Here is a 25963-nt window from a genome sequence, read left to right as displayed (position 1 = left end):
ATTTTTTGTTGATCGTGAAGCTATCGATTAGTTGTCCTGCGATCGAGGTAACCGAATAAACGTGGCGATTGCCTGCAGTGAATTGTGATTTAATTTGAAACACGTTCCACGATCTCGAGTCGACGGAGCATCCGCGGTATCGGAGATATAAGACGAACTTTTGCGAAGGTACAGTCAAACGAGTTGAACTGCCGCATACAAGGAGTTGCAATTTTTTCTTCTTAATATTTGCATAATTCGTTTCTGTTGCAGGAGGGAAGATGATGCGCGTAGCCTCGATGGTCGCATTGCTCGACGCGATTCTGATGGTATTGCTGCCGTGTTCCGCGTTCACCGCTGATCGTTCAGGTAGAACTTCCGCAAAACTTTATTCTCCCCCAAGCAGTAACATAGTTGTTCAGAAAATCTATTTAAAAAAACACGAGATTGAATCGTGAGAAGCTGGAAATGTTGATAAACGATTAGAATATGCATTTCAAAAGGTGCTACGATAACAAAGTAAGTGGACTGTTATTGATAAATTTAAGAAAGGAACTGGAATTATTTATTACAGAAGTTGGTAAACAAATTTAGTAGCTTTATTAATACTTCTTTAAATACATGGAAATAGTATGCACTTATGTCAAAACTGAATTACAATTAACTTGGACACCTTTTATTTCGTATATTGATAATAAATATTGGAACACGAATAAGTTTAACTATATCCAATACTTATCTTTCCTTCAGAGGCGGTTTCTTTGATCATTCAAAGGATTCAATCGAAAGGCTTTTTATCAAAAAGATTAAAACTTGCTTCTTGTTGATCACATCTGCTTATAATGATTTATAATTGAACTACAGAGATTTATGTAAAATAGAAATGTCGTGTGTCAATTAAAAAACATAGGAACCTAACAGAAAGTTCATTCTCTAATCAATTTAATAGATCAAAATTCGTTTTATGCCCCTAGTATTACGAATCACAATTATTTAAAATATTATTACAAATTCACAGAAGGTCAGTATTTTAAATGCAATGAAATTAATATACCAACGTGTTAACTGTTTCAACCGTGTTTATGTATACCGCCCAGTCAAGTCTTTGAAGAAACTACAAAAAAACTGCTCCTGTTACCGTGTCTCTCATGGTCGCGTGATCGATCGAAGCATCTCGTAACGCAATGTTCATGAAGCGATACCACGAGAAGACGTCACAACCCGCCACCGTAGTTTGATACATTGGGTTTTGTTTGGTCGCAGTGAACGTCCCCACCGGTTGGAACGTCGTGCCGCTTCTGGAAACCGAGCAAAAAGTCACCATTGATCACTCTCCGAATGGAAACACGCAAGTGACAACTTTCGACAAGGTCTCGCAGGCCACCGACACGAAGAAGGCGACGCAGCCCGCCGAGCGGAACATTTCCCAAGATACCGAACACGACAAAAGAGATTTTGTTCCCGAAGTCGTCGAGGACGTCATCCGCTTCACGAAGACCGTAAAGGACGCTGCAATCAACTCCGCGAAACAGACCACCGTCGCTGGCAGCACCGTTTCCAGCCCACGGAACGTCATTCTTCTTTTGGTGGAGGAATCTGACCAAGATCAAAAGGATCTATGGAAAGACTTCAGGATGTCGCACTCGTTTCCGGTTGAAGGACATCTCCAGGTATGTCTCTGAGGATGCAATCGTCGCACGCTCGATTATTTGGTCTCGCGCGTTGGCTAGAAGTCGATTTATTAAATTGTTGGTAAAATAGAAAACTTTTCCTTTCCGAGATAGTCGCGTGTACGGAATGCATTTAGTTTATTCGATTCACTTGTTAAGCGTTATGTTTTGTTAACAGTGACTGGTTTTTGCAATACTAGGTACTCTCTTAACTAGTTTTTGAATTTGTTAATGATTCTTATATGTTACAATGAAATAGTGCCGACTTTTGCTCGACTTTTTACGGAGGTCTCTTTAGGTTCAATTTACTATCGTATAAATATTACGTTTTATATTCCCTTTGTGTTTGCGATCAAGAATGTCGAAAAATTACCAACAGTTCAGTTATATAATTTCAATCAACTCGTATAGAATTTTATGATACTTCCAACCAAATTCCAATAATTATTTCGATATCATTTGAAATCATTTCGATTATGATATAAAAGATCCTTCATTTGTGTTTCTTTATTATTTATAACATAAATTTGTCTTTCAAACAATAATTTATAGAAAAAATAATTAACTTAAGGTGACATAGTCTCGAATTTACTAATAATAATATTAAATATAATAGAAACATTAATAAAGGCGTTCCTCCTTTCAAAATTGTCATTACTACGTAATATTATTAATATTGCATATTATATCTATATAACATGAATCGTTAATAATACATTTATTTTATTCAGAAGATATTTTTCTCAATTTCCATATTTCATTACTGTTCTTTCAACAAGGCGTATACATAATATTAATAATATTATATAGTAGACACTATTATACATTACTATTAAATAGCAGAGTAGGCGTCGCATGGGGTGGAATTTTATTTAATCTTATGCATGTCTTACGGAAATATCTTATTGAACATTTCGCAGAGCTGCCATAATGCTAAAGTAGAAGCGACGCGATTTTTCTTGGACAAAGCATTGATTGGGGGAAGCATGGACACGGAATGCGATTGCGAGCGATACTTACGGTCAAATGTAGCCACGTTACTGCTATGGGCCCGTGACGTCAGAGGGATGACAACAGGTTAAATTAAAAAATAATGATAACACTTTAGCTATCGAAGACCTATAGGATTCCATATTACAGCATTATGAAAAACGGTCTTGAACGTAACAATCCTACTAAATTAATAAAAAGAGAAATACTTTCTGTACGAAATAATACGAAAAGTATAATGACATTGTATCTTATAGAGAAATGTTGAACTATGATTTAAAAATGTTTAGAAGCTGTTAAGTAATTAATTTCATTATTTTTATGTATTATTTTACCTATAGGTTTCGTCTACAATTTTATAATCGAAAAACGTTAAATACAGCTGTCTATATTCTATTATGTAAATTATTCAGGTATATTAATAGTAATATTATATTATATCAACTGTTTCAAATGCATAAATTTAATGTACAATACTTATTTGCATTAGGCACGCTATTAAATACGAATTTCACTATCCCATCGCTGTTCCGATATGAGGAGCCAGTTAGTGTTCCGGTGGAATTCGACGAAATGGACGAAAACATGAAATTGAACATACGTAAAGCTAAATCTGAAACACACAGCGATTGGATCGCGATTGATTTAGGAAAGCCGGCCATCCGCGTCCCAGCGGCGCCATTTTCGCCAAATAATCGAGAAGACGGTGAGCTTTTTTCGCATTTAGCGGTAGTTTACATCTGATCCGATTTTATAAATATTAAAAATAGGCTTGATAATTTTAAAAATATAATTGTCACTATTGTATAACAGTTAATAACTATTAACTAACATAAAATAACAAACACTTATTCTTAATTTTTCCTTTATTAAATGTACAAAGGAATAATTTGCAAATTTGTCCTTGCCATAGACTACTGTTATATTTCTAATCATGAATCAAAATAAAATATTATTCTCCGTTTCTGAATACATAATAACAATAAATATACATCATACATTTTCATTTCGTTGTAGCAAATCGAAATCGTTTTTGTGAACCTAGTAGAAAAGATGTCTCAAGACAAAAAGTCAATGTCGTGAACCGTGACATTTGTCGATCTAATTAGAAAAACATTTATAATCGTCAGTTCTTATAGATGTTCTTCTGATCGATGAATGTATTTAATTTCGTAGAAGACATAATTCCTTTTCCTGGTAGAAAATCATTGATAATAGAATAGTTCTGGCGAATACGTTCGACAAAGAAATCATAAAACAAAAAGTTTGAATTGTAAACAGTGATATTTTCCGATCCACTTAATGACAACTACCAGTTCCAATGCATCGTTATGTGACTGATAAACAATTTTGTATTAAGCGTTGCTTTTCCTGCTAGAAAATCATTAATATTAAAGTAGCGTCATTAATATCAAAGTGATACAGTAGGTAGAGTTATATATTCAAAGTTTTATAATAAAGACAGTTTACTCGAATGATGCAGCGAAAATGCGATGCACAATAGATCTACATTTATATGAATCTGTCTGCCGGCAACAGAAGTTCGCTCGTCTCCTACCACTAAGATTTTTTAATCATTTAATAGGAGTTCAAGTTCATATAGGATGTTTTAGTTCACGATAAAGTTCAGTTAACTAGGTTCTACTACAATTTAATTCAAATAAATAGAGCTTATCTGAATCAAATTCACATAATTCCAAGTTATATAGATCCAAGTTCACATAAATCGAATTTATATAAATTCAAGCTCATACAAACGGCGCTCCACTGTAAACGAAAATGTCGAGATGGTTTTCGATTAATGTCCATTCGATTGTTTATCACAGGATCGGAGGATCCCGCATGGAACGTTTTCAACATGTTCTCCAGAATAAGAACGGCACTGTTCCGTTCCCTGCTGGAATCCTTGGGTAGAAACGTTGCTAGCACAGAGGAGTCGAATCCCTACGGTAGATCACACCCGCTGTGGTCCAATTTGGCTGATATAGTTAACGAACTGAAGTCGATTCAAAACCAGAATGGCTTCATATTGGTCGCCGCGACGCCTGCGAGCGAACTCAATTCCGCTTTGGCGATCCTGCAACCAGAGGTATATAACTTTCCGTCAATTTTATGAAATGATACTTGGCAATATGTTAAAAATCTGTAATCTTTATCTCTTTATGAAGTCCAAAATAATATACTCTGTCTGGGTTTTTGTGAAAACCGTACAAAAAATTTAAATAGTACGTCATTGTAGGGTAATTAAATCTATTTATTTTATTTATTTTATCAATCGCGAAAGATATCTAATATTTAAAAGATGATATAGTATTATATAGTATAGTACTATATATTATATATACTATACAATATACATATAGTAAAAAATTATATAGTAATATGGAAACTTACAGTAATAATTTTACCTCAATAATAGATAAATTACTGGTTACCATGGCAATCGATTCATAGGCTACCGGTCGAGGTATATAGCCGATTATAAAAATATTTTCGATATGAAATGTACGATCGAATATTAAATACTAGCGTGCACTGCTCGAAAGCCTGTATCTTTGATAGCACATTTCAATCCTTTTAATCCTGTTACATCATATGTATATCTGATTGTACATGCAGCAGAAAGGTATTCGACATAACGTGAACAATATGTCTAACACACACTTTTCTATTTCGCAGTAAAATCGTACGTGTTGATGTTATCGATTCAACACTACCTTTGCACGACGAGTAGAGTCGCGCGTCTCAACAAGCGTCATCGCATATTTATCATATTATTCAATTTTCAGCAAAGGGAAGAATATTGCAAATTTCGGGGCTCGCGGATTTTGATAGTGGAATTGATCTTTTGTATCTTGCACTTACACGATATTATTCGAATAATACATAGCCAAAATAAAAATATCTAACGCAACGATTAAATACATTGAGTGAAATGAAATTAACTTGAATAGCAATAATTAGAAAGTATTAAATTTAATTTATTTTATTAAGTAAAAGTATCAAGTTAAATATATTTATATAGAACGTAAGTCAGCTGGTAGATCTATTTTAGGTATCGTCGATTATGTTTTAAGTGGACATTGTTAGTGTGAACAAATAATTTATTTTAAAATTAAAAAATCGTGCTAATACAAATGAATTAAAGTGACCCGAATAATAACAATTATCTTGCAAATTTCAGATGTCCCAAGATATGCTGATGGTAGTAGCCGGACTCTGCTCGGACGATGCCAAACTAATACCGTTCTTCGCTAACGGACCGGCTGCCAGATCACTTCATGAAGCGACATCCATCTGGGATCTTCCTAGAGTCATTAGGACTATTATCGCGGGCGGATGCCAAGGTGCTGGCTGCAGAGTTCGCCGGCAGGATAATAATCTTCCTCCTGTCAGCCAGCCGCTGACTGCTTCATTGAAAGAAAACGTTTCCAAAAATGCAACCGATGTCACTGAAAAAGTAGTAAGTTAATACCACCAACATACTAGTAACTCTGCATATCATTTGTTATCTATTTAATATACAGGGTATCCCAAAAGTCGCTCGCAATCGGAAAATAGGGGGTTTAATCCGCGAAATGCAATCCGCGACTTTGTTTAATAGTCATTAACGAAAAACACTGACCAATGAGGGAACGAGCTCGGCCGACGCCAGATGATCTTCTCTTTCATTGGTCACTTATTTTCGTTAATAAACAAAATCCAGTGACTTTTGACGTCATCAACGTTTGACGCCAAGTCACCATTTACACAGAGTCGATTTGACATGAATGTCACCGTTATTAATACGAAATCAATTTGACATCAAATCACTGTTACGAACACGAAGCCAATTTGACATAAAATCATTGTTATGAATACGAAGTCAATTTGACATTATTGTAATATCATTACCGTGATACCAATGGTAATAGTAAAACAGTGCTCGCCACTTGAAGGTTAAGCTACTTGGTTTTCAAGGAAGCCTATAATTTCCTACAGTGTACACCTATGATTTATTCAATCATACAATATATAGTTCATTACATAAAGCTTACACAGAACAAACGAAGTTTGACTGCACATTAAGTACAGTTTAAATTGCTTCGAATCAATGAAAGTCGCGAGTCAGCGAATATGTACTAATGTTATTTGGCAAGCACGCTGCGGATCAATATGCCTTTATGTAATGTGCTGACGTTTAAAATGCGGGAAAATCTATAATCGTATTTTATGTATTTTTTCTTTTCTTTTCGTAATGAATTACCCTAATCTTTGCAAACTGACACGAGAATTAGAATCTCCGGTAAGATTAGTCTCGAAATAAGCTACGAAGATCTATGAGATCTTAAACGTCAAATAAAGTGAAAACAATATATCTTCGAATGTAATTTTAATAAATAATTTTATATTCAAATAATCATTCGAATGAATATTTACCTAAACGGTGTACAATTCTATCTACAACTCTTATTCAGCTTTAGTTTTCTTTCATTTCCCTTTCATTTTGGTTTCTATAGATTGTTTCGCAAAACTCAAATTCTTTGCACCGTAGCAACGTTTGATAACGCATCGTTGGATAACGATTCGAGCGAATCGTCATGTATGACGATAGTTTAAAACTGACCATAAACTGCTGCCACTATAAATACTATCCTTCGACGCTGTCCTAGACATTGACCCTGTGGTAATTTCAGCAATAATTTCATCGCTTCGGCGTTAGGATTTCTTAAACCGAACGCAGAACCGTAATTGTTTTGTTTTTTCTTTTTCTTTAATTTCGAATAAATAGGTTGACGTCACCGCGAGGGTAGTTCGTAAGAGTTTCTGAAAGGACATCGATTTGATATTGACACCTATGCGTACAGCTTGACATTGTTAGTTCTGATATGACATCGACAGGGCAGCCTGAAATTAACCGTGACCTTAGGGGTATAAGATAAATCAGGTGAAATTCTAACATATGCTGCGGCTACGCTTGGATCGATCTGTTAGGGTATGTAAAGTTTGCTTTAATCCGTAAATGACGCTTGTTAGGTTGCTCGATCTTTGGACACGTGAAATCGTAATCGTGATTCAACGTGTATTTAAAATATCTCCGGGAAATGTATATAATACTGTCGTATTCGCAAGAGTATTATAATTACCGAATAGTATTAGGCGATCAATGTTTGGCAAACGTTGCTGTAAAAACAAACTGCAAAATGTAACGAGTGAAATCGATTTACAGTGAATGAATAGAACGTGAATATAAACAGAGAAGTAATTGGAAATAGTAAAACATAAAATTTTATTTTAGAAAATGAATTATTCGGTACAGTTTTATTTACTATTCGTTATCGAAATGGAAATTGATTATAGTAATGCACAACCTTACGCGTAGAAAAGACAGCCAAGTTCTTATTTTATATCTGACAATGAGTATCGGATAGAATTTAAGATGACGAGACGTAGAAACGAAGAAAACAATACTAAGGAGGGGCTGACACTTGAAACTGTATATTAAATATTACATGTATTTTTATGCGTATAAGATTTTATTGCAGATATTTTTAAGGAGAACTCGTTATTTATACAATAAATACAACGCACACTTTGATTTATACTTTAATACATTTTGAGTCGAGCATTTAAATATTCATACATTCAATTTCATGTTATTGTTATAAAATATTTTAACGAATAAAAGTTACATCAACATTCAAATGAAACTATTACATAATACATATCTTTTTCTACGTACACAGATGAACGATAGCAAGACTGAAATACCAAATGCTGCAACGAACGCTGCTGGAAATACTGAGGTAAGTAATAAGACATTTAATTTATACCTAAACAGTAAATCGTAATTTGTTTTTGCTTGTACAGGGTGACCAAATCAAAGAGGTTTTGCCTGTGAAGAAGTTGGAAACAATGGTACTGTGTTCTTAAATTATTATAATCAATATAGAATTAACAGACGCTTGTTCATCATAAAACCGAATTTAAAATGATATATTATGAATTATCTGTATACTGTAATTTGTTTTTTCTTGTACAGGGTGACCAAATCAAAGAGGTTTTGCCTGTGAAGAAGTTGGAAACAATGGTACTGTGTTCTTAAATTATTATATTCAATTTAGAATTAACAGACGCTTGTTGCATCATAAAACACGAATTTAAAATGGTATATTATGAATTATCTGTATATAGTATTATCACTTTACAACTTTAAAAATGTTTTCGAATAACTATGAAATGTTGAGTTTTATAGAGTTTCGTGCAGATATAAGCTAATTTAACTTTATGACCCACATGTGCCATGGTAAATATAATTAGATTTTACTTCACTTTCTATTAACATATACACGGTGTTCTACCTAGAACAGGTGACCCAATTATCTTCTCTACTTGACACGAGAAATATCTCTTGCGCGCTATAAATATTATCAAGAAGCCAATAAAACGAAAAAGAAATTTTATTATAAATAAGATTTTTCATACGTATCCGCATAATTCTTCCGGTATATGTTACAGCTAACATAAATGTACAATTATCTGTACAAAGTAGCACGGACTTCGAATGACTTTAGTCTCGTCAATTTTGATATTATTTTAATTTTAATACATACTTACACTTTAAGAATTTCGAAGCCAGTTTGTTTTAGGTAAAACGCCCTTTGGCTGTAATGTAAATGGAAGGTGTTAATATTTGTAGTACAATTATGTGTTCGTATTTTATTGTTGCATAGAGCGTTCTTCATTTTTGTTTATTATTAATGTTTACTTTTACGTTGTCATTCGTAGGAAGAGGAAAATAACGAAAACAAAGAATCCCTGCCAGATGCTCAAAATCGAAACTCGGCGAACTCGAATATGAAGACTACAGAGTTTTGTATAATTCTCGGCGCAATCACGTCCGTCTTTGTTTCATTCGCCCTTGCTTCCTAAAAATATCTTTGGCGTTGATTTTTACACGGGGCCTTAGCCTTATTTTCTTCTACGAAGGCTGCGCGAAATTTTCGTTAAACGGTAACTAAACGTTACGTGCATTCGTGGGATTTTGGACGTCGCGTGCGTGCATTATTGAGCCTTGCTGGCTTTTGTTAAATACGTTAATGAAATATGCAAATCACAATTCGTAGACGATCGCGCGCTTTTGAGCTGCCAAAGTTGTTTAAAAAGTCAATAAAAGCACGTATCATTTTTGACCGTATCCAGTCAGTGTTGCAATAAGTGCAATTTAGAAAACTCGCAGGAACTTCGCAGCGACGACAAACAAGAACAATCACATAAATTAATTAAGAATAGGGGTAAACGGTTCGGTCGAATCGGAAATAATAATTAAAATGGAACTTTTGTAACTATACGATACGTGATATGTAAATTTATAGGGAAAAATAAATGTATTATTTAAATAACAAATGTTTACTATTTATGCGATTATAGATTAGTTTAACAAAATTAAAAATTAAATATTTTTTTGGTGTGTTTATGTTTAGTTACAGAATATACGTTTTATTACTATTCGAATTACTATTTCAATCTTCGTTCCCTATTTCTGCGATAAGAAATAATAAACTAATAGCGGTAAACGTTTTAATTAAGTAACTCGATGCATAGATAATACAATTGATTTTTATTTACCGAGAAGAATAATTTCTAGCTGATCTAGCAATGCGCATAAATTTACGCGTACGCAACGTAATTGTAACACTGGTTTCGAATGTAGAGCATTTTGATGATTATCAAGGTAAAAGACGATGCACCTCACGCAGTTGCTCTACTTCCTGCTCTAGAATTATATAATTCACCGATTTCAGGAGTTTCTAAAATTTGTGGGTTGCTACCACTTTCGCCACTGATCACTGAATCATCCTTCGCGCTGGTTACTGCGTCTATTATGCTTTCGAGACACAGAAACATTACATTCCTATAATACAATAATATCAGTGCTTTGATTCATTCGGTATTTTAATCGTGGACATTAAAGAAGTCGTTTATAAAATGAAACAGATGCTTCGTTTGTAGATTAAACAAATCGATACGTTATTTGCATAGAAAACTGAGAAGAAATTTACATGAAGAGGCTGGCAGAAGATAGGTGATAAAAAAAAACTTAGATAAATAAAGGTAAACAGGTACAAGAGATTGTGTTATAAAAAAGAAAAACAAATTAAAAATTGGATTAAAAAATACTCAGAACCGATCGAAATGTAATCAATGTATAGTAATGTAATAGTGAAAAGTCATTAAGGTGCGTTCTCCAAATTACCTAAATTGTTTACCTTCCCCTCGGTAATAATGCTGTAATGCAGTTTATCGTTTTAATACTGTCACTATACCTTTTCTCCTGTGTTGTAACTTTCTTGCTAATTATGTCACAAGAACCATTACAACGCAATCAGTAAACCCATTACCTTTCAGAATAGGTAACCTTCTATTTTATTTAGTCTCAATTGATTAAAGACTTGATCCCAAAAATCATCGATCATATAACACGTGTTTTATTTTTACATTTATTCACAACCATCTCTTTAACAGATACCCATCAATTCCTTATTAGACTATGGAGTAAGCAATAATAGAGACTCGCAGCATCTCCTAATGGTGATTTGGTGCAATTACTTGTGCGTGAAGAAATATTAGACGTATCTCTTATTGCTAGACAGCGAATCATCATCATGCGAACGAAAATTGTCTGGATTGTGAGAATTTGTTCATTGTTTAACCTTTCTAATGATTCGGAAACAATGCGTTGTATCATGAAGTTGATTCAATCTTCTTACCATCTTAAATTTTACCTTCTCATTTTTATCATCAATTTTTATTTATTATGTCAATCGAACAATCGATCGAGAACACATCTGCAAGCTTTCTTGAGTACCTCAATAAGTATTTTAACGCGCTTTTCAATACTATTTTCACCGCTTTATTAGTTACTTTGTTGTTCTCTTAAACGACAACGTCGAGTTACGAAAGAAAAACTAGAGACCTTAAATGAATTTTATGTAATTGTGTATGTTTCAAAGACACGAAAAGCACTTCGCTTTTTAAGCACATCTAAGCTAAATATGAACAGTCCCCGTCAAGTACTTCCTTGCTGCATCAAAGAGCATTGTTGGAAGTTTGAGTAAGAATCTGTTGACCTTTCTGTCGCGTTCGCAGTTACCATCGTCTAGTGTATACGGGGTCCATTGCAACACAAAACTTATATAATATATAAATATTTATACTACATTGTTTATTTTTTACAAACATCAGCAACTGTGGCAACAGTAATCAATAATTGTAGAAAATGGTAGACAACTGGATAAACATCTCGTTTTCGTTGGCTGGTTCCAAATGATTTTCTATATTGAAACGTTTCGTTATTTTATATCATTTATTTATAATCTTTGTTAATAATTCAAGTATGAATCATACAACTATAAATTCTCATATTATTATATCTAGTGTACTTAAGTTAAAATGAAAATGCTTTTCGAACAGGTACCTCCAGCCAAAAAGCATTATTATTGGCATTATTATTATTATTTTTAACATTAATCGTCATGCAGGGTACAATGTTAAAATAAAGTGAATAACTTTCAAGTTTTTATAATAAAAATGATGACGACATAATTTTATTCGTTACATTATGAAACATAAATTTTTGCTACATTTTATAAGTTACTTGACTAATTCACTGAACAAGTGAATAACTGTTCTATTACATTTTTATCAGAGTTTCTCTTTTACGCGGTTTTTAAAAAATGTGTAATTGCTCATACGTGAATGTATCGAAATAGCACATTCGGCATATTATGTCATACACGTAACATCGAATGGTAGCAGAGGAAAGTAAAGGTCCGGTACACAGAGATAGGCTGATTCACGAAATTCTGTACCGAAAAATAACAGAATTACCAAATTTAATACTAAGAACAGAAATAAAAATACAAAAAATACATGTAAAATTCTAAGAATACTTTGATATCCAAAATGTCCCACGCTAATTGTTTATGGAACGAAAGAAAATCATTTTTCGGCGGCGGTGACGAAGGGCATTTAACTTAACACGTAATCATACAATTTTTCAAGAATCTGAAAAATAAAATGTTCAAAGACATTGATATTTCATTTTGATACACGATACCAATTCTCAACTTCTCTAGAAATTACATAAAATTGTTTGGTTCTCACTTGGCTATTATCAACATTAATTTATTGATTCTAAATAAAAACTTAGCATTAAACTTTGCATCACTATGCACTTATGGCATCTGAAGAACGAACAAAGTTATATTGTCAAAAATTGGACAGCACATTTTACCGCTACTAAATAAAAAAACAGGATTTTTTCGTTCAGAATTGTCGCAACGTGTTTGCAAATCTAGAAAAGATACACGTTTCTCATTTAAATATCTGAGAACTTAAATTGTGTAAATAGGAAATTGCGCATAGATCCGCGCAGTCTGCTAATTATATACATGTCGGACGAGAGCTAACCGGTCGAGAAAAAAAAAATCGGCTTCCGTCGCCGAAAAACCGTGTCCACATTGCCGGTTATCCGAGTATCGATTGTGTCCGGGTTTTCATCGTTCCGTGTGACTCGCGGAGAGAAAACTGAGAGTGGGGCATCTCACGATATAAAAGAGAACCGGTCTAAGAGGTAATCGTTCCCACTCCATAAACCGTTCTCCATCTCTTCGGTTCACCGTAAGAGTTTCTTCCATTTCTCTTTCCGTGACCGGTCGAACCTCGTTGCCGCTCGTTCATCCCGATTCCGCTGTTGTTGCCTCTTCGTGATCGACCCGCCGTGCGTCAGCTGATCAAGGTAAGGCGATTTCAGTTGACGAAATTTTTCATTTTCCTTGCTCCGCGATGAAGCAACCGTGCGTACGGGCCGGTCTTAGCGATCGACGGATTTGTCACGGCGAAGAAATCGTTTTCGCTGATCGATCGCGTCGAGAGTACCGAGACGTTTTCAAAACTACCGCCAAAAATTTGTCTACCTTCTCCGCAAACGCGTCAAGTTGTCGGACCGGCAGGACGAGTAATTGTTGTTTTGAATTTCGCGACGATGTCATTGGATGGAATGTAGGATAGTGAATGTGACGTGCGACTACTTTCGACTTGACCATTTTCGTTGTTTCAGCGATGGTACAGGGCGCGATGTTAATCATTTTGACAAGTAGCGGTAGTAGTTTCTTGAATCATTTTGACAAGTAGTGGTAGTAGTTTCTCGAATCACTTTGGCAAGTAGTAATAGTTTGTTTGTTCGTTTTGACAAGCATAATAAATTACTATTTCCGATTTTATTATTAAAATAGAATTAATTTATTTATACAACTACAAGATATCAGAAGTATCAAAAATTATGCCTATTAATATTAAAAAAAAATTATGTCTATAGATATAAAAGTTCACGCGGAATAACGAAAGAATTATGTATTTCTTCCGACCACAGCATAGCAAATTAAAGTAATCATTATGCGAATTTTATGCATTTAAAATAAGAAAAATTAGTAGCCGAGGCGCAAACTATTAAAGGATTCAAAAAAATATAAATATATTGTTGAGTTATTTCACAATAATTAAAATGATTAAAAGAAGCACTAAAGTCTATATATACATTATAAAAATAGCTATCTCCGCTCATTTGCAAAAATACTGGATTATAAATAAATTCGGAATTGCGTCGAAAAATGTCGGCAAATAAATTTTAATAATAGAATAGAAAATAGAAAATAATAATAAGTAAAGAAAATAATAATTATCGCTTCTTTTATTTGCAAACTTGTGCTGTTTATGAATAATTTTAACAACGTCTCGTTGTCGCATTAAGGTATTTTTAAATGTAATATCGTCGTCGTGAAGATCCAGTTCCTAATTTCTAGTTGCTCGCAACTATGATTTCTACAAAAAAACTCATCACTGCGTTATAGGTTTCCGCGTGTCTACGTCAGATCAACTAAATGATAACTGCGATGGCCGTCTTCTATGATCAAATATTTTAAAACAAGAAACAAATCCAACGAGATTTACAAAAATTGACATAACTTCAGTTTTCATAAGCTGTGAAGAAAGAATTATGTGTAACGTAATTATAATGCTTGCATTATTTTGTTACAGTTTCTTTCATGCGTACGTGAACATTTGCAATAGTCACGCACGTAAGAATCTTCTTGTCCCGTCGTCATTATCTACGACGCATACACGTGAACTGAAACTTGATATTCTAAATACCTAGTCCATCCTACTGCGGACTCAGGAAACAAACTGCAACGGAAGTAGAGCCAGTTCCGTCATCGTCTTCCCTTGGAGGATCTTTATTCTGTTTCTGACAATGAACAATTCTCTTTTGCTTTCTTTTATTTTGCTAAACACGAGCTGACAAATCATTCTACAGACTGATATTGTTCTCGTCTCAATTTTAATTTTATATCGATACTATTTATATAAAACTATTGATACTACCTATATAATGTATAATAATTATATAATATTTAGTAAAGAATTCGCGAAAATAGGAAATCGTATATTCTACAGACTTATATTGTTCTCGTCTCAATTTTAATTTTATATTATTTATATAAAATTATTGATACTATCTATATAACATATAATAATTATATAATATTTAGTAAAGAATTCGCGAAGATAGAAAATCGTGCTTTAAAAAGTGTACAGTTCGAATAATATTTAACTCGTCGAAACTTGCAGCTTTTTTTCGTTATAGTTTGTAACCTGGAGCCAAGAACTAGATGGAAAGGCTACAGCGTTTGTTGAGATCGTTCCTATTGTGCAAGCTTCGAACTTTTTTCCGAGGACTATCTTGCTCCACTTTCTCCGATTTGAAAGCCAACTTAAACATCTTTTGTTAGCATAGCCAACAACGTAATATTTAATATTTAATCGACCAACAAGATGAAACAAATAATTAACGAAACAAGTATATGTTAATGATCGCTCCGATGTTTTTCACACATTTTGCTCAATTTTACGATTAGCTGCGCGTGAAACGAAATAACGAACGAAAAAGCCTAATTCCGCGTGAAAGGTGTTACATAACGAAATTATTTCGTCATTTTTCAGGATCGATAAACCACGCGGAACTCGTACAAATCGAGATTGAAAAAAAGTGGAATACGGCAGTAATAACAGTACAAAAGTCCCATTCTTCGGAAACACCATTAGCGTGTACGTCTTCGCGTCAGCTCGACTCGATGACCTCTCACCTTAACTGTTCTTATTTCTTTTGAACTTTGCGCGCCGCGACTCTGTTTTTTGAAGTCTGCCAGTGACAGCTTTGCACAATACGCGTCAACATAGGAACGGGAACATTGAAACTGTTCGAACGATAGAACAATCGAAGTTCCATAGCATTTACAAAAAACAACAGAACTATTTATACAACCGTAAAACGATGCACAAAGTATACGTATTATGTAATTCTCCATTACACAGCTTTTACATGACAAATGAAATTTACTATAACTAAAATTGTTAAAAGATAAACGTAAAACAATATTCTGAATTATATGTTAAACGATTTACAAATACGAGAACGAACAATTTGTTTAATTCGTTAAAAATTCCACGGAACTGAGATCAAGACTTCATAGAGTTTCAAGAAATTTTAAATTGCAGTAAAATAAGTCAAATTTAAAATTGTGATACTAGAATTAATACTTTGTTTAATTTGTTAATAATTCCACGGAACTAAAACCAAGACCGCATAAAGTTTCAAGAAATTTTAAATTGCAGAAAAATAAGTCAGATTTAAACCTGTGAAATCAATTTAAGGACATCAGTTTTCCACTTATCGAGATCATTAAAGAAAGAATTGAGATTTCTGTAAGTCTCCTGTTTCTCGCAATCGCTCCAAGCAATATTTATTTCGCGAAAAGGTCCGCAGTCTATTTGTAAGCTCGCGACGCCGAGCACGGGTTCGACAGTCAAATGTTTCACCTGTCCAATTTCCTGTCGATTCACTAAATTCCGTTCGAGTATGTCTACACGTTTCATTACGCTGTCACGTCCGCGAGTCGCCTTTCCATCAGGTTGCCTAATTTCAGGTTCTACCAACGACTGTCTTTGGTTGTACTCCCGTTTTTTTTTTGTGGTGCACGAACCGCGCGCAATTCTTTCTCCGCGAGAAAAACAAGCAGGCCGCGGCGTCAGTTTTTCCTCTCTCTCTCCTCTGTACGTCGTCTACGTTCTTCAACTTCGAAATGTTCGTAAGCCTTTCTACGAGCGGTACATTCTAAACGCCGCTTGCCACCGAACTTCGTGCTTGTTTCCCAATAAAAATGGCAACGCGTGTTCCGATCGTTGCATCGTAGGGTCACTGAAGAAAAATAAAATGAAGAGAAGTAAACCGAACGTTCACTATATCTACAATTTACGTTTCTTTAGACTCGGTTAAAAAAAAGAACCGAATACAAGTTTTATTTTATACAATCTTCGTTTCAGTTAATAATTATTATATTTACTTGTTCCTTCTTCATACGAAACGCGCCATGAACAGGAGTATTGTAAACATCGTTCAACAGTCTAATTCATTTCGATTGTTAATGAATAGATTCGTTGAATCATTATTAGGGGCTATTCGTTCAATTGCTCAATCTATTTCTTATGAAGTTAGATTATTTTTAATTGTATTTAATTTAGTTTTAATAATTGAAAGATTTCATTTAGTGGATTTTATTAAATTTCAAAGTGGGGTTAAATTTATTATTTAATAGTATATTATTGTTGCCAGAGATAAAAATGACATCGGGTTCCAAGAAGTCGCTCCAACCAGTCTCGAAATTCGGATTAAACATTTGACACGTGACAGGGACGAGTTTCGCGAAAGAGGTTTTGGAGTGCTAGCTCCTTAAAGATTTCTAGCCCGTTTGTGCAAACATTATTGACACAAATTAAAGTGGCCGGCGAACCTTTTTTTTTCGATGCGCGTCTTACTTTCGTTTCTATGTTCATCGGTTGTGGAATTTTGGTGTGGAAATATTTCGTGAGTCATGCATTAGGGCGAGAGGCTTTCGCGTGTCGAAAGTGAGTGCGCGGTTGTTAACTCTTTAAAGTAGTGTAAATTCGCGTACGCAACCGTTTCGGCTAGGTTAAGATATACATACCTATAGTATCGCGAAATATTAAAAGTCGCGCTGTTAAGAGTCACGCTCGCATTTATCCAGCAATTTGTTTAACTGAGGACTCCGTCGGATGAAAGTTTTATTGCAAAAGTGGTGCACTTTTGCACGGGGAGTATACTATACTTTCTGTACCTTTTCTACATACTTTCACTTTCTACAAATAACCCAAAGTGTCATCAGTAGACCGCAGATATTTATGCAAAATAACAATTTAGTATTCTAGGACTCAACGACCGCTTTATTTTGCTACTAGAATAGTAATATTTATATTAATATGTACGTCTTCACGGGAAACAGAAAAATAATATAATAATAAAAATAAGAATAATGACAGAAATTTGCTGTTCATGCAATAGTGATACTTTTCGTGTAAAAATAATTTACTATTTCCAATAATATAATAATTTACTATTTAATTTACTATTTATTAAACAAACGATTCTATATTGTAATAAAAATGCTACCGCACAGGTGAATCCACATAAGAAATTTACATAAATCCGCGCGTCTGAGATAAATCTTCGTATCAACGAGGTGATCTCTAAAGGGTCACGCGCCTCTGCGCTTTCGCTAGAGTCTACGAACCGAAAATGCGACGTTGATTTATTCAAATGATATGCGCAAGATTAGGTCGCGGCGTCATCGTTGGTCGCCGACAATGTCGTGCAAAAACTCGTACGCGATCGCGCGACGTCACTATTTGGCTGTTTTCTTTCAAGAAGTAGTGAAATACAGGTTCCTCTCGGCCAGCCGTGACGAGCTAGAGAAAGTTTAGCGTTGAGCAAGCTGCCTCTGGTCAGCATTAATTTCTCGCATAAGACCGATGTGTGTAGAATATGCATGTATGTCGACCGTTTGCGCAACTTGTTACACTGCGCATTTTCGCGTAACACGTGCAACACTGCGGCACAGTATTATGATTACGGTCGAAATTCGAACAGTGATTTCTTGCTAGGAAATTTGATAGTTCGGGAGCATTCCGATCTGTGTCAAGCTATGCAGTTTATGACAGAGGAAATCTCGGTCGAAATGTCGGGCAAGTCTTGATCACTCCGCTGATGTATTAATGCAAAATGACAATAGTGCTGCTTATATTGTGTTATTATTAAAACTGCGGGACGTCGTGTATAATAGAAGCTGTGTGAATAATTCAAATGAGTTGTAAATTCTGTGTTACCGTTTTCCGTTTTAACTGTTCAATTTTGTTATAAACGCGTAAAGATTCGTTTACTTATTAAATTAACAAAGAAGGTTTCTATCTTTATTTCATTGAATCAGGATTTATGAATATCGTCCATTTTATTTGATAGTATTCATTGATAACGTGGCTTAATAATATTATTAACAAAAACACTGTACTGAAAAGAAAACAGCACCTGCTATATCTATATATCTTGAATCACGCCTTGTCAAAAAGTTTAGAATTATACGAGCCATTGTACTTGAAAAGTTTGGAGCTTTACGAGCCATTAAAAACTGTTGGTTTATTTATCCAGAAATTATGGTGGCAATAATTTTTTTACTCGACCGTGCGCCGAACGACACCGCCGGAAATTCGTAATGAAGCCACCGAGACAACGTGCTCTTCGATTAATTCCGCAAGAGGTTGTTTCACGTAAGAATATGTGCCAATCAAATTCGACTTATTATCTGTCACGAATTAGCTTCGCTCTTCGAATCTGAGGAAGATTGTTCGTTTCGTAAGGGCATCGCAATTACCCGTTGATGAGCGATCAAACAATTGTGAAGTACAAGCTGAAATTATAGGCAATTGTTCGACCAACACTGTGACCGATAAAATACACGAAACTGAATGGAAAACGTGGAAAGAGACGATTTTATAAAGAATATTTTTCACGTAAAATGTTGTTTTGTAGAATGTTTCATGCGACGATTGTTACAGGAAATCTTTGTACGATGATAGAAATCTGCTTACCTTACAAAACATTATCATTACATGCATCGCATAGGTATCTGTTAAAATGCAATTTTACACACTTTTGGTATTTAACGTTGGACTTGACAGTTGTTTGCAACGGTGCGAAACGTGTTAAACTTCTAGAATCGCAAGAATTTCTTAGCATTACACAAATTCTGAAATGTTAACGATACATCGCGAAGCGCGCACGTTGGATTAACGTAAATCCACAAAAAGAACACACATAGTGATGGACTATGTAAATGAATGCATTAAATCGCAGTGTCATTTATGTCAGCTGAGTGCAGATAAATGGTCGGTTGCTCGAGTATACTTCTTCGGTCGAGGGGACATTCGGGTTTACAGTGGAGCAAAGCCCAGGTTTTAGCAAATTCATTTTGGTTTACAATGAGGCAAACTCTAGGTCCCGCAAATTTATTTTATATATATAGTTTTTAAAATAAAATAATCACAGAACAATAGGTTTCCAAAACATTTCTGGTCACGGATCATTTACTTCTTTATAGACGTTCATTTAGCTTCTAGTTAAATGATTTATTACTATAATACCTATTTCTATTATTCTAACACGTCTATCATGCTTAATAAATAAAGCTATACAGTTTTTTTTCTATAAACAACGTTGATATATAACACATAACCATACAATGGCAGAAAATTGATATACAGATCGACGCACATCTTGTCTTTATGAAACCTTAACTTTAACAAATGATATCAATTGTTAAACTGCAGATTTTATGTATTTTTAAAACAAAACTGAATTTGCGAAAACTTTTTATTAGTATTTCTAAACGAAAGAATTCATTTTTCTTTTTCTTTCTGTTTCTTATAATTGACTTAGAAGGTTTGTGTTATGCTTGAAGATCTGCAGTCTGGTAATTGTACTTACGCATGCATTAATTGTTAAACTATTCAATTAATGTGTTTAGAAATAACACAAAGATTGACGCATTTCTAAAATGAATTTCAGATGTTGCTGATTCAGCCGTCAGAGGAGATGTCGAAACAGATTCGCGAGGAGTTAAACGAGAACGTAACGACACGCGACAAAGATGTCGAAATTATCAAGGAATGGCTATCGAAACAACCACACTTGCCCAAGTTCGATGGTAATGAAGATTTTCAATGGTTTATTATCTATGAAAAATATAATTTCCTAGTCCGCTCTTGGTATAACTCTCACGGTGGAAGAAAATCTTCTCCACCGATTACGTACGTATCTAGAGATGAATGAATTATTGGCCTATTTATGCGAATATAAATTTTCATTGATTAATTTATAATGTCGCGTGCAGGTAGAAATAACTTAGTGTAGAATGGAGATGTCTAAATTGTCTCATGAATTTAACATAAATTTTTTTGGAAAATACGGCAGACTTAGTTTTAAATGTTGCTCCTAAGAAAGTAGGCCAGAGGTCTACTATCAGTAGGCACATTAACGAGATTGTTTATATCAGTGATAATTACCATTCAGTCGATGCATTATTCATCGGTAAGGGAAGCAAAAAACTTCTAATTCCGATTCATAATACCGAGTGTGCTTCTAGCGTATGTAATGCCGCGTGTAAAAGAGGCGTTCTGCACGTAAACAAATTAACAAACTAAATATTGTATAATGAAGTTCAGGGAACACATTGCACAATTCACTCTAAATGTCAATGAAGACTGCGCGTGCGACATCTGATATTCAGGTGGGAAAAGGAAAAACTATTGTCCTTTGAACAAGTACGACTTATGCACTGCTATCGATCATGCATACGCAGTGTTCTAAATGTTAAAATCAGAAAAAATTGATATAAGATTTTTTTATATCCGGCTCCGTTTTCGCGAAGATCGACTATAAATTTATCTTGGACGAAGACAACTCTTCTCACGATTCTACAAAATGATTCTTTAAGCTATAAAAATTAAAACTAAAAAAATAAAAGCAATAAAAACTCAGAAGAAAGAAAAATATTTTGATATTATTTCCATTGCATCGAAGACAAAAAATGAAAAATTTCTCGATCTTGAATCGATATAGAAAATATTGATTTGCATGATGTACGTGGACAAGACAAGATTTGTCATTGAAATATAAATATTAGCCGGGTTGGAAAATAGAGCGGTGCTAAAGTCTGTAATGAACGTATCACTTCGTGATTAACTGTTATTAAAACTATTCGGGTCATTGCGGCAGCACCGGTCTTAAATTGCACGCGATTCTAATTGCGAAAAAAGATTTAGGTAACGCGTCTGGTAGAAGCGGTCCTTTAAGGCGACGGAAATTATTCGAGCGAACCGAAAGTCAGTACAGAAATCATTTATTATTAGAAACATTTATATAGTTTATATATTATTCGAAATGTAACTATTAAATAATTTAATATTAGATATGATATATTACATTTATTTTTTATAATGTGATGAAATTTGAATAATTTAAATTCTGATACTTTAATTATCTACGCAATAATGTTTTCTACACTCAGTGCAGTTACTTTAGTAACTTAATTTAATATTAAATATAATATATTATGCATTTTATATTTTTAATAATGTAATGAAATTTGAATAATTTAAATTCTGATACTTTAATTATCTACGCAATAATGTTTTTCACATTCAGTGTAGTTGCTTTAGCAGTTTTCGGTAAGTTTTGCATTTCAGTAAGCGTCGCGCTATACCACATTTGGTCAACACAATATGTCTGTCTGTTTTTCTCGCGTCGCAGATAATCACAATTTACCTAAATACGGTGCCGTAAGACGAGCGAAATCGCTCGCGTAATTTCCCATCTTTCTTTGAAAGATCCACGCATTAACGTTTGATATATTTCGCTCCGTCTTGTTTACACCATTTTTGCTCTCCTCAGACGATCAAAGGGTAATGACGTTCCTGCGAGGCTGCAAGTTTTCCTTGGAAAAGTGCAAAAGGAAGTTGGACATGTATTTCACGATGAGAACGGCGATCCCCGAGTTTTTCGCTGACCGAGACATCACGAGGCCAGAAATGAGAGAGATCAGCAAACTGATGTAAAAATCATTCCTTTTCACGTTCTCAAGAAGTCTTTTCGTAGCACGGCTAAGTGGATGCGGAGCGCAGACCTACCATCAATTTAGAATTCAATTTTTTGTAATGAATAATGCATCCATTTCTACTTTTTTGACAAACTCCAACTGGTTAATTATAACGAACAATATTCATTTATACTTTTATCAAATACTACCCTCCACCACAATTAATAATTATACATTTTCATAAACTCGAATCTCTATTATCGAATTTAATATATAAGTATTAAAATAAAATTGATAACATGTGTTTGAACTTTAACTATTATTCTACCGAATAGTTATATAAATTTATCGACACCGAGCATTGTAATTTTTAGACAAATTCCACCGTTGCCCGGTCTGACGAAGAACGGTCGTCGCGTGATCATCATGCGGGGAGTCGACAAGGAACTACCTACCCCGAACGTAACGGAGGCGATGAAGATGGTGATGATGATCGGTGACATTCGTTTGAAAGAAGAACTGGTCGGTGTCGCAGGCGACGTTTATATCCTGGACGCCAGCGTGGCGACGCCAGCCCATTTCGCCAAATTCACGCCTGCGATCGTAAAGAAATTCCTGGTTTGCGTGCAAGAGGCTTACCCGGTGAAGCTGAAGGAGGTGCACGTCGTGAACGTCAGCCCGCTCGTGGACACTATCGTCAACTTCGTTAAGCCGTTCATCAAGGAGAAGATCCGCAACAGGATCTTCATGCACAGCAACCTGAAAACGCTGTACGATTACATCCCCCAGGAAATATTGCCGACGGAGTATGGCGGTAACGCAGGACCAATTCAAGATATTCACGGTACATCCACTATTTCTCTTTGTTCATTCATTTATGATTACCGCCTTATAGGAATAGCCACCATTTTGCTATAGGTTATATAAATCTCATTATTCCACATAGGAAATGCTTGCAGCACTCCAATGATCAACGTGCCTTCTACGTAAATAATAAATAAATAAATTGAAGTAGATTAAAAAAAGTGATTAAAAAGGTGCGCGAGAAAGTTGTTGAATTAATTGCGCTGATCTCGTTTCAAGCTCGCCTGCATGTTTAAATATTTTCATTAATATTAGAAGAGTATATGCTTTTTTATTTTCAGCAAGAAACAGAATGAAAATGAAGATCGAAAGTTTCACTTTTCTTCTGAAATTTTTTGTAAACATTTCAGAGTTATTAACCATACATGTTTTGTTTTAGAAACCTGGTTGAAGAAGCTGGAAGAGTACGGACCGTGGTTTAAAGAACAGGAATCAATAAAATCGAACGAAGCTCTCCGACCCGGGAAACCAAAAACACACGACGACCTGTTCGGCCTCGACGGATCGTTCCGACAATTGTCTATCGATTAAGATTTTAAAAACGCGTACCCGGCGAAACGTTGTGTAATCTTAAGCAATTCTCATTTTGGTGCTAACACCATGAATATTTGGTATAAATTAGACGTGTTGTACATTTCTAGATCTTTAAACTTGTTTACGATATTTTATATATTTTATATATATATTACCATTATATATATTTTGTTCATAATATGATATATATATATATTTTTTTTTAGAGACACTTCATTACAGTGTCAAACTATTTATCTTTTTGTACGTCAATCGTGAAGAGCTTTTAATTGAAAATATTAAATAGTAATATATTACTGAAAATTAACGCAGTAGCGTAGAGAATTAACACTACAACTACCAGGTGGGTCGAAACGATCTGTGTCTAGTTTGTTCCTGTACAGTTGCTGAAACTATAATAAATTTTCTATGAATATACATTAGTCACATTTTGGGCTTCGTAGTTCTAGTGTTTAATACGTGGAGAATTAACTGTTTCATTGATAAATATTTAAAAAAAATTTTTATTAAAGTAAATATATACATTTAAAATGATAAAAAATATTTTATTACAAAAAAAAGTTTATACTTATAGTAGCATTACTGCAAATATTACGAATGAGTAGTTTTGATTTTTGACAGTTCCATATAACAAGAGAAAAACATATAATGTTAAACGTTTTTTTATTAAAATCTTTACTCGTTTATGTTGTAGTAAATTGTGTACATTTTCTGTGAATATATAACACCCATAATCTAATAACAACGTTTCCACTGTACATAGAATTTTGAAAATATTGTAACATGAAACGAAAGCTTAAGAAAATTGTTGCGGGAACTGGAGAATGGGGTTGCTACTAAAATATTAATCAAGGCATGATTTATAGTTCGTATCCGCCGAAATAAAAATCACAAAAACATTTTGTACCGCATTATACGTTATTATAATAAAAAGGTTGGAGAACTTAAACGAAAACTGAGCTGGTTATTAATGTATATGTATATATTATTTTAGCAGAAATAGTTTTTACATTATTTTGGATATTCGTGTGTCATAGAAATTTATTGATTAAAAAACGCATCTTTGAGCGCATCGAAACATAAACGTATTTACATACCGGGTACGTGTACACACTGTTAATTAAGGAGTCTAATATCCTCGGTAAACGTGTACACGGATTGCATGTTTGTACGTACACATGTTAATCAGATAATCGAAATCATATCGAAATTATCGTGTTCGGATCAAATAACCTTATACATATTGTGTGTTCAATATTACATGTGTTCGTTGCGCTCTTTAATTGATATTCTAATAATATTGCTAGTGGATAATTAATATGCAATAGTGAAACACAAATGATTCTAATATTATGGAAGGAAAAGTTTCGTACGCTCTAACCATTGCGCTAATCGATTGAGTTGTAGTGACTGGAAACATTTTGGCATACATTCCGCTCGTTACAATTTTTTTGCTCGCTTAATTCGCATTTTCAGGGTTAAAAAATTGTTTGTTTCGATGCAATAACGTTTGAAATTACTTAATCCACACTCGCGGTAAACTAAAAAAGTAGTAGCTTCATTCTGACAGCAAAAAACATCGACACATTGGGTTTTCATTTTTGTTGACAATGTTGCAGGCGAGCAAAAAATCTGAGAAAAATTGAGTACACGTGTCGTGATAGTACCTTATCAGGGAGTTAATGTAAAAGTTTTACCGATTTTAGTTTTCGAGAAATCTTCAATTTTCCGATTTTTTGGGGGTTTTTCATTTTTGATAATCACAGCTTGCAACAGAAAAATCTGAAAAAATTCTATAAGATCCGACTTGATGTCCAAAATAAGCCATATTTTTTTCAAAATTTTAGAAAGCCGCTAAAGGTGGAAAAATGACGGAAAACCGCG

At 34.2% G+C, this 25963-nt stretch overlaps 2 protein-coding genes across 3 annotated transcripts; both read left to right on the top strand.

Moving 5' to 3' along the window:
- Positions 1–263: 263 nt before the first annotated feature.
- LOC144476617 (uncharacterized) lies at positions 264–10078 on the top strand. 2 transcript variants are annotated; one of them, XM_078193742.1, is made up of 10 exons: positions 264–348; positions 1243–1649; positions 2570–2726; positions 3130–3345; positions 4466–4728; positions 5824–6102; positions 8366–8425; positions 8490–8537; positions 8662–8709; positions 9408–10078. In XM_078193742.1, the coding sequence occupies exons 1-10, from the start codon at positions 264–266 to the stop codon at positions 9549–9551; spliced, it is 1707 nt and encodes a 568-aa protein (XP_078049868.1). In that variant the 3' UTR covers positions 9552–10078. The 2 variants fall into 2 exon arrangements, with proteins under 2 accessions (XP_078049868.1, XP_078049878.1); XM_078193752.1 differs by lacking the exons at positions 8366–8425; positions 8490–8537; positions 8662–8709; positions 9408–10078 and adding an exon at positions 7411–7569.
- Positions 10079–13271: 3193 nt separating this feature from the next.
- LOC144476630 (alpha-tocopherol transfer protein-like) lies at positions 13272–25034 on the top strand. Its single transcript, XM_078193763.1, has 5 exons — positions 13272–13419; positions 20653–20791; positions 22537–22696; positions 23056–23525; positions 23925–25034. The coding sequence occupies exons 2-5, from the start codon at positions 20653–20655 to the stop codon at positions 24074–24076; spliced, it is 921 nt and encodes a 306-aa protein (XP_078049889.1). The 5' UTR covers positions 13272–13419; the 3' UTR covers positions 24077–25034.
- Positions 25035–25963: the final 929 nt, after the last annotated feature.

Source organism: Augochlora pura, chromosome 2 (assembly GCF_028453695.1).
Source record: "Augochlora pura isolate Apur16 chromosome 2, APUR_v2.2.1, whole genome shotgun sequence".
Classification (NCBI taxonomy): domain Eukaryota; kingdom Metazoa; phylum Arthropoda; class Insecta; order Hymenoptera; family Halictidae; genus Augochlora; species Augochlora pura.
This window is presented reverse-complemented; position numbering and strand designations above follow the sequence as displayed.

What these genes read in the sequence shown, in the direction of transcription:
- LOC144476630 (XM_078193763.1), top strand. Translation starts at nt 20,653, where the DNA reads ATGTTGCTGATTCAGCCGTCAGAGGAGATGTCGAAACAGATTCGCGAG. An exon ending in AGAGAGATCAGCAAACTGAT is followed by an intron (nt 22,697 to 23,055) that starts GTAAAAATCATT and finishes TGTAATTTTTAG; the next exon opens with ACAAATTCCACCGTTGCCCG. An exon ending in ACCAATTCAAGATATTCACG is followed by an intron (nt 23,526 to 23,924) that starts GTACATCCACTA and finishes GTTTTGTTTTAG; the next exon opens with AAACCTGGTTGAAGAAGCTG.
- LOC144476617 (XM_078193742.1), top strand. Translation starts at nt 264, where the DNA reads ATGCGCGTAGCCTCGATGGTCGCATTGCTCGACGCGATTCTGATGGTA. An exon ending in GTTCACCGCTGATCGTTCAG is followed by an intron (nt 349 to 1,242) that starts GTAGAACTTCCG and finishes GTTTGGTCGCAG; the next exon opens with TGAACGTCCCCACCGGTTGG. An exon ending in TGGCGATCCTGCAACCAGAG is followed by an intron (nt 4,729 to 5,823) that starts GTATATAACTTT and finishes TGCAAATTTCAG; the next exon opens with ATGTCCCAAGATATGCTGAT.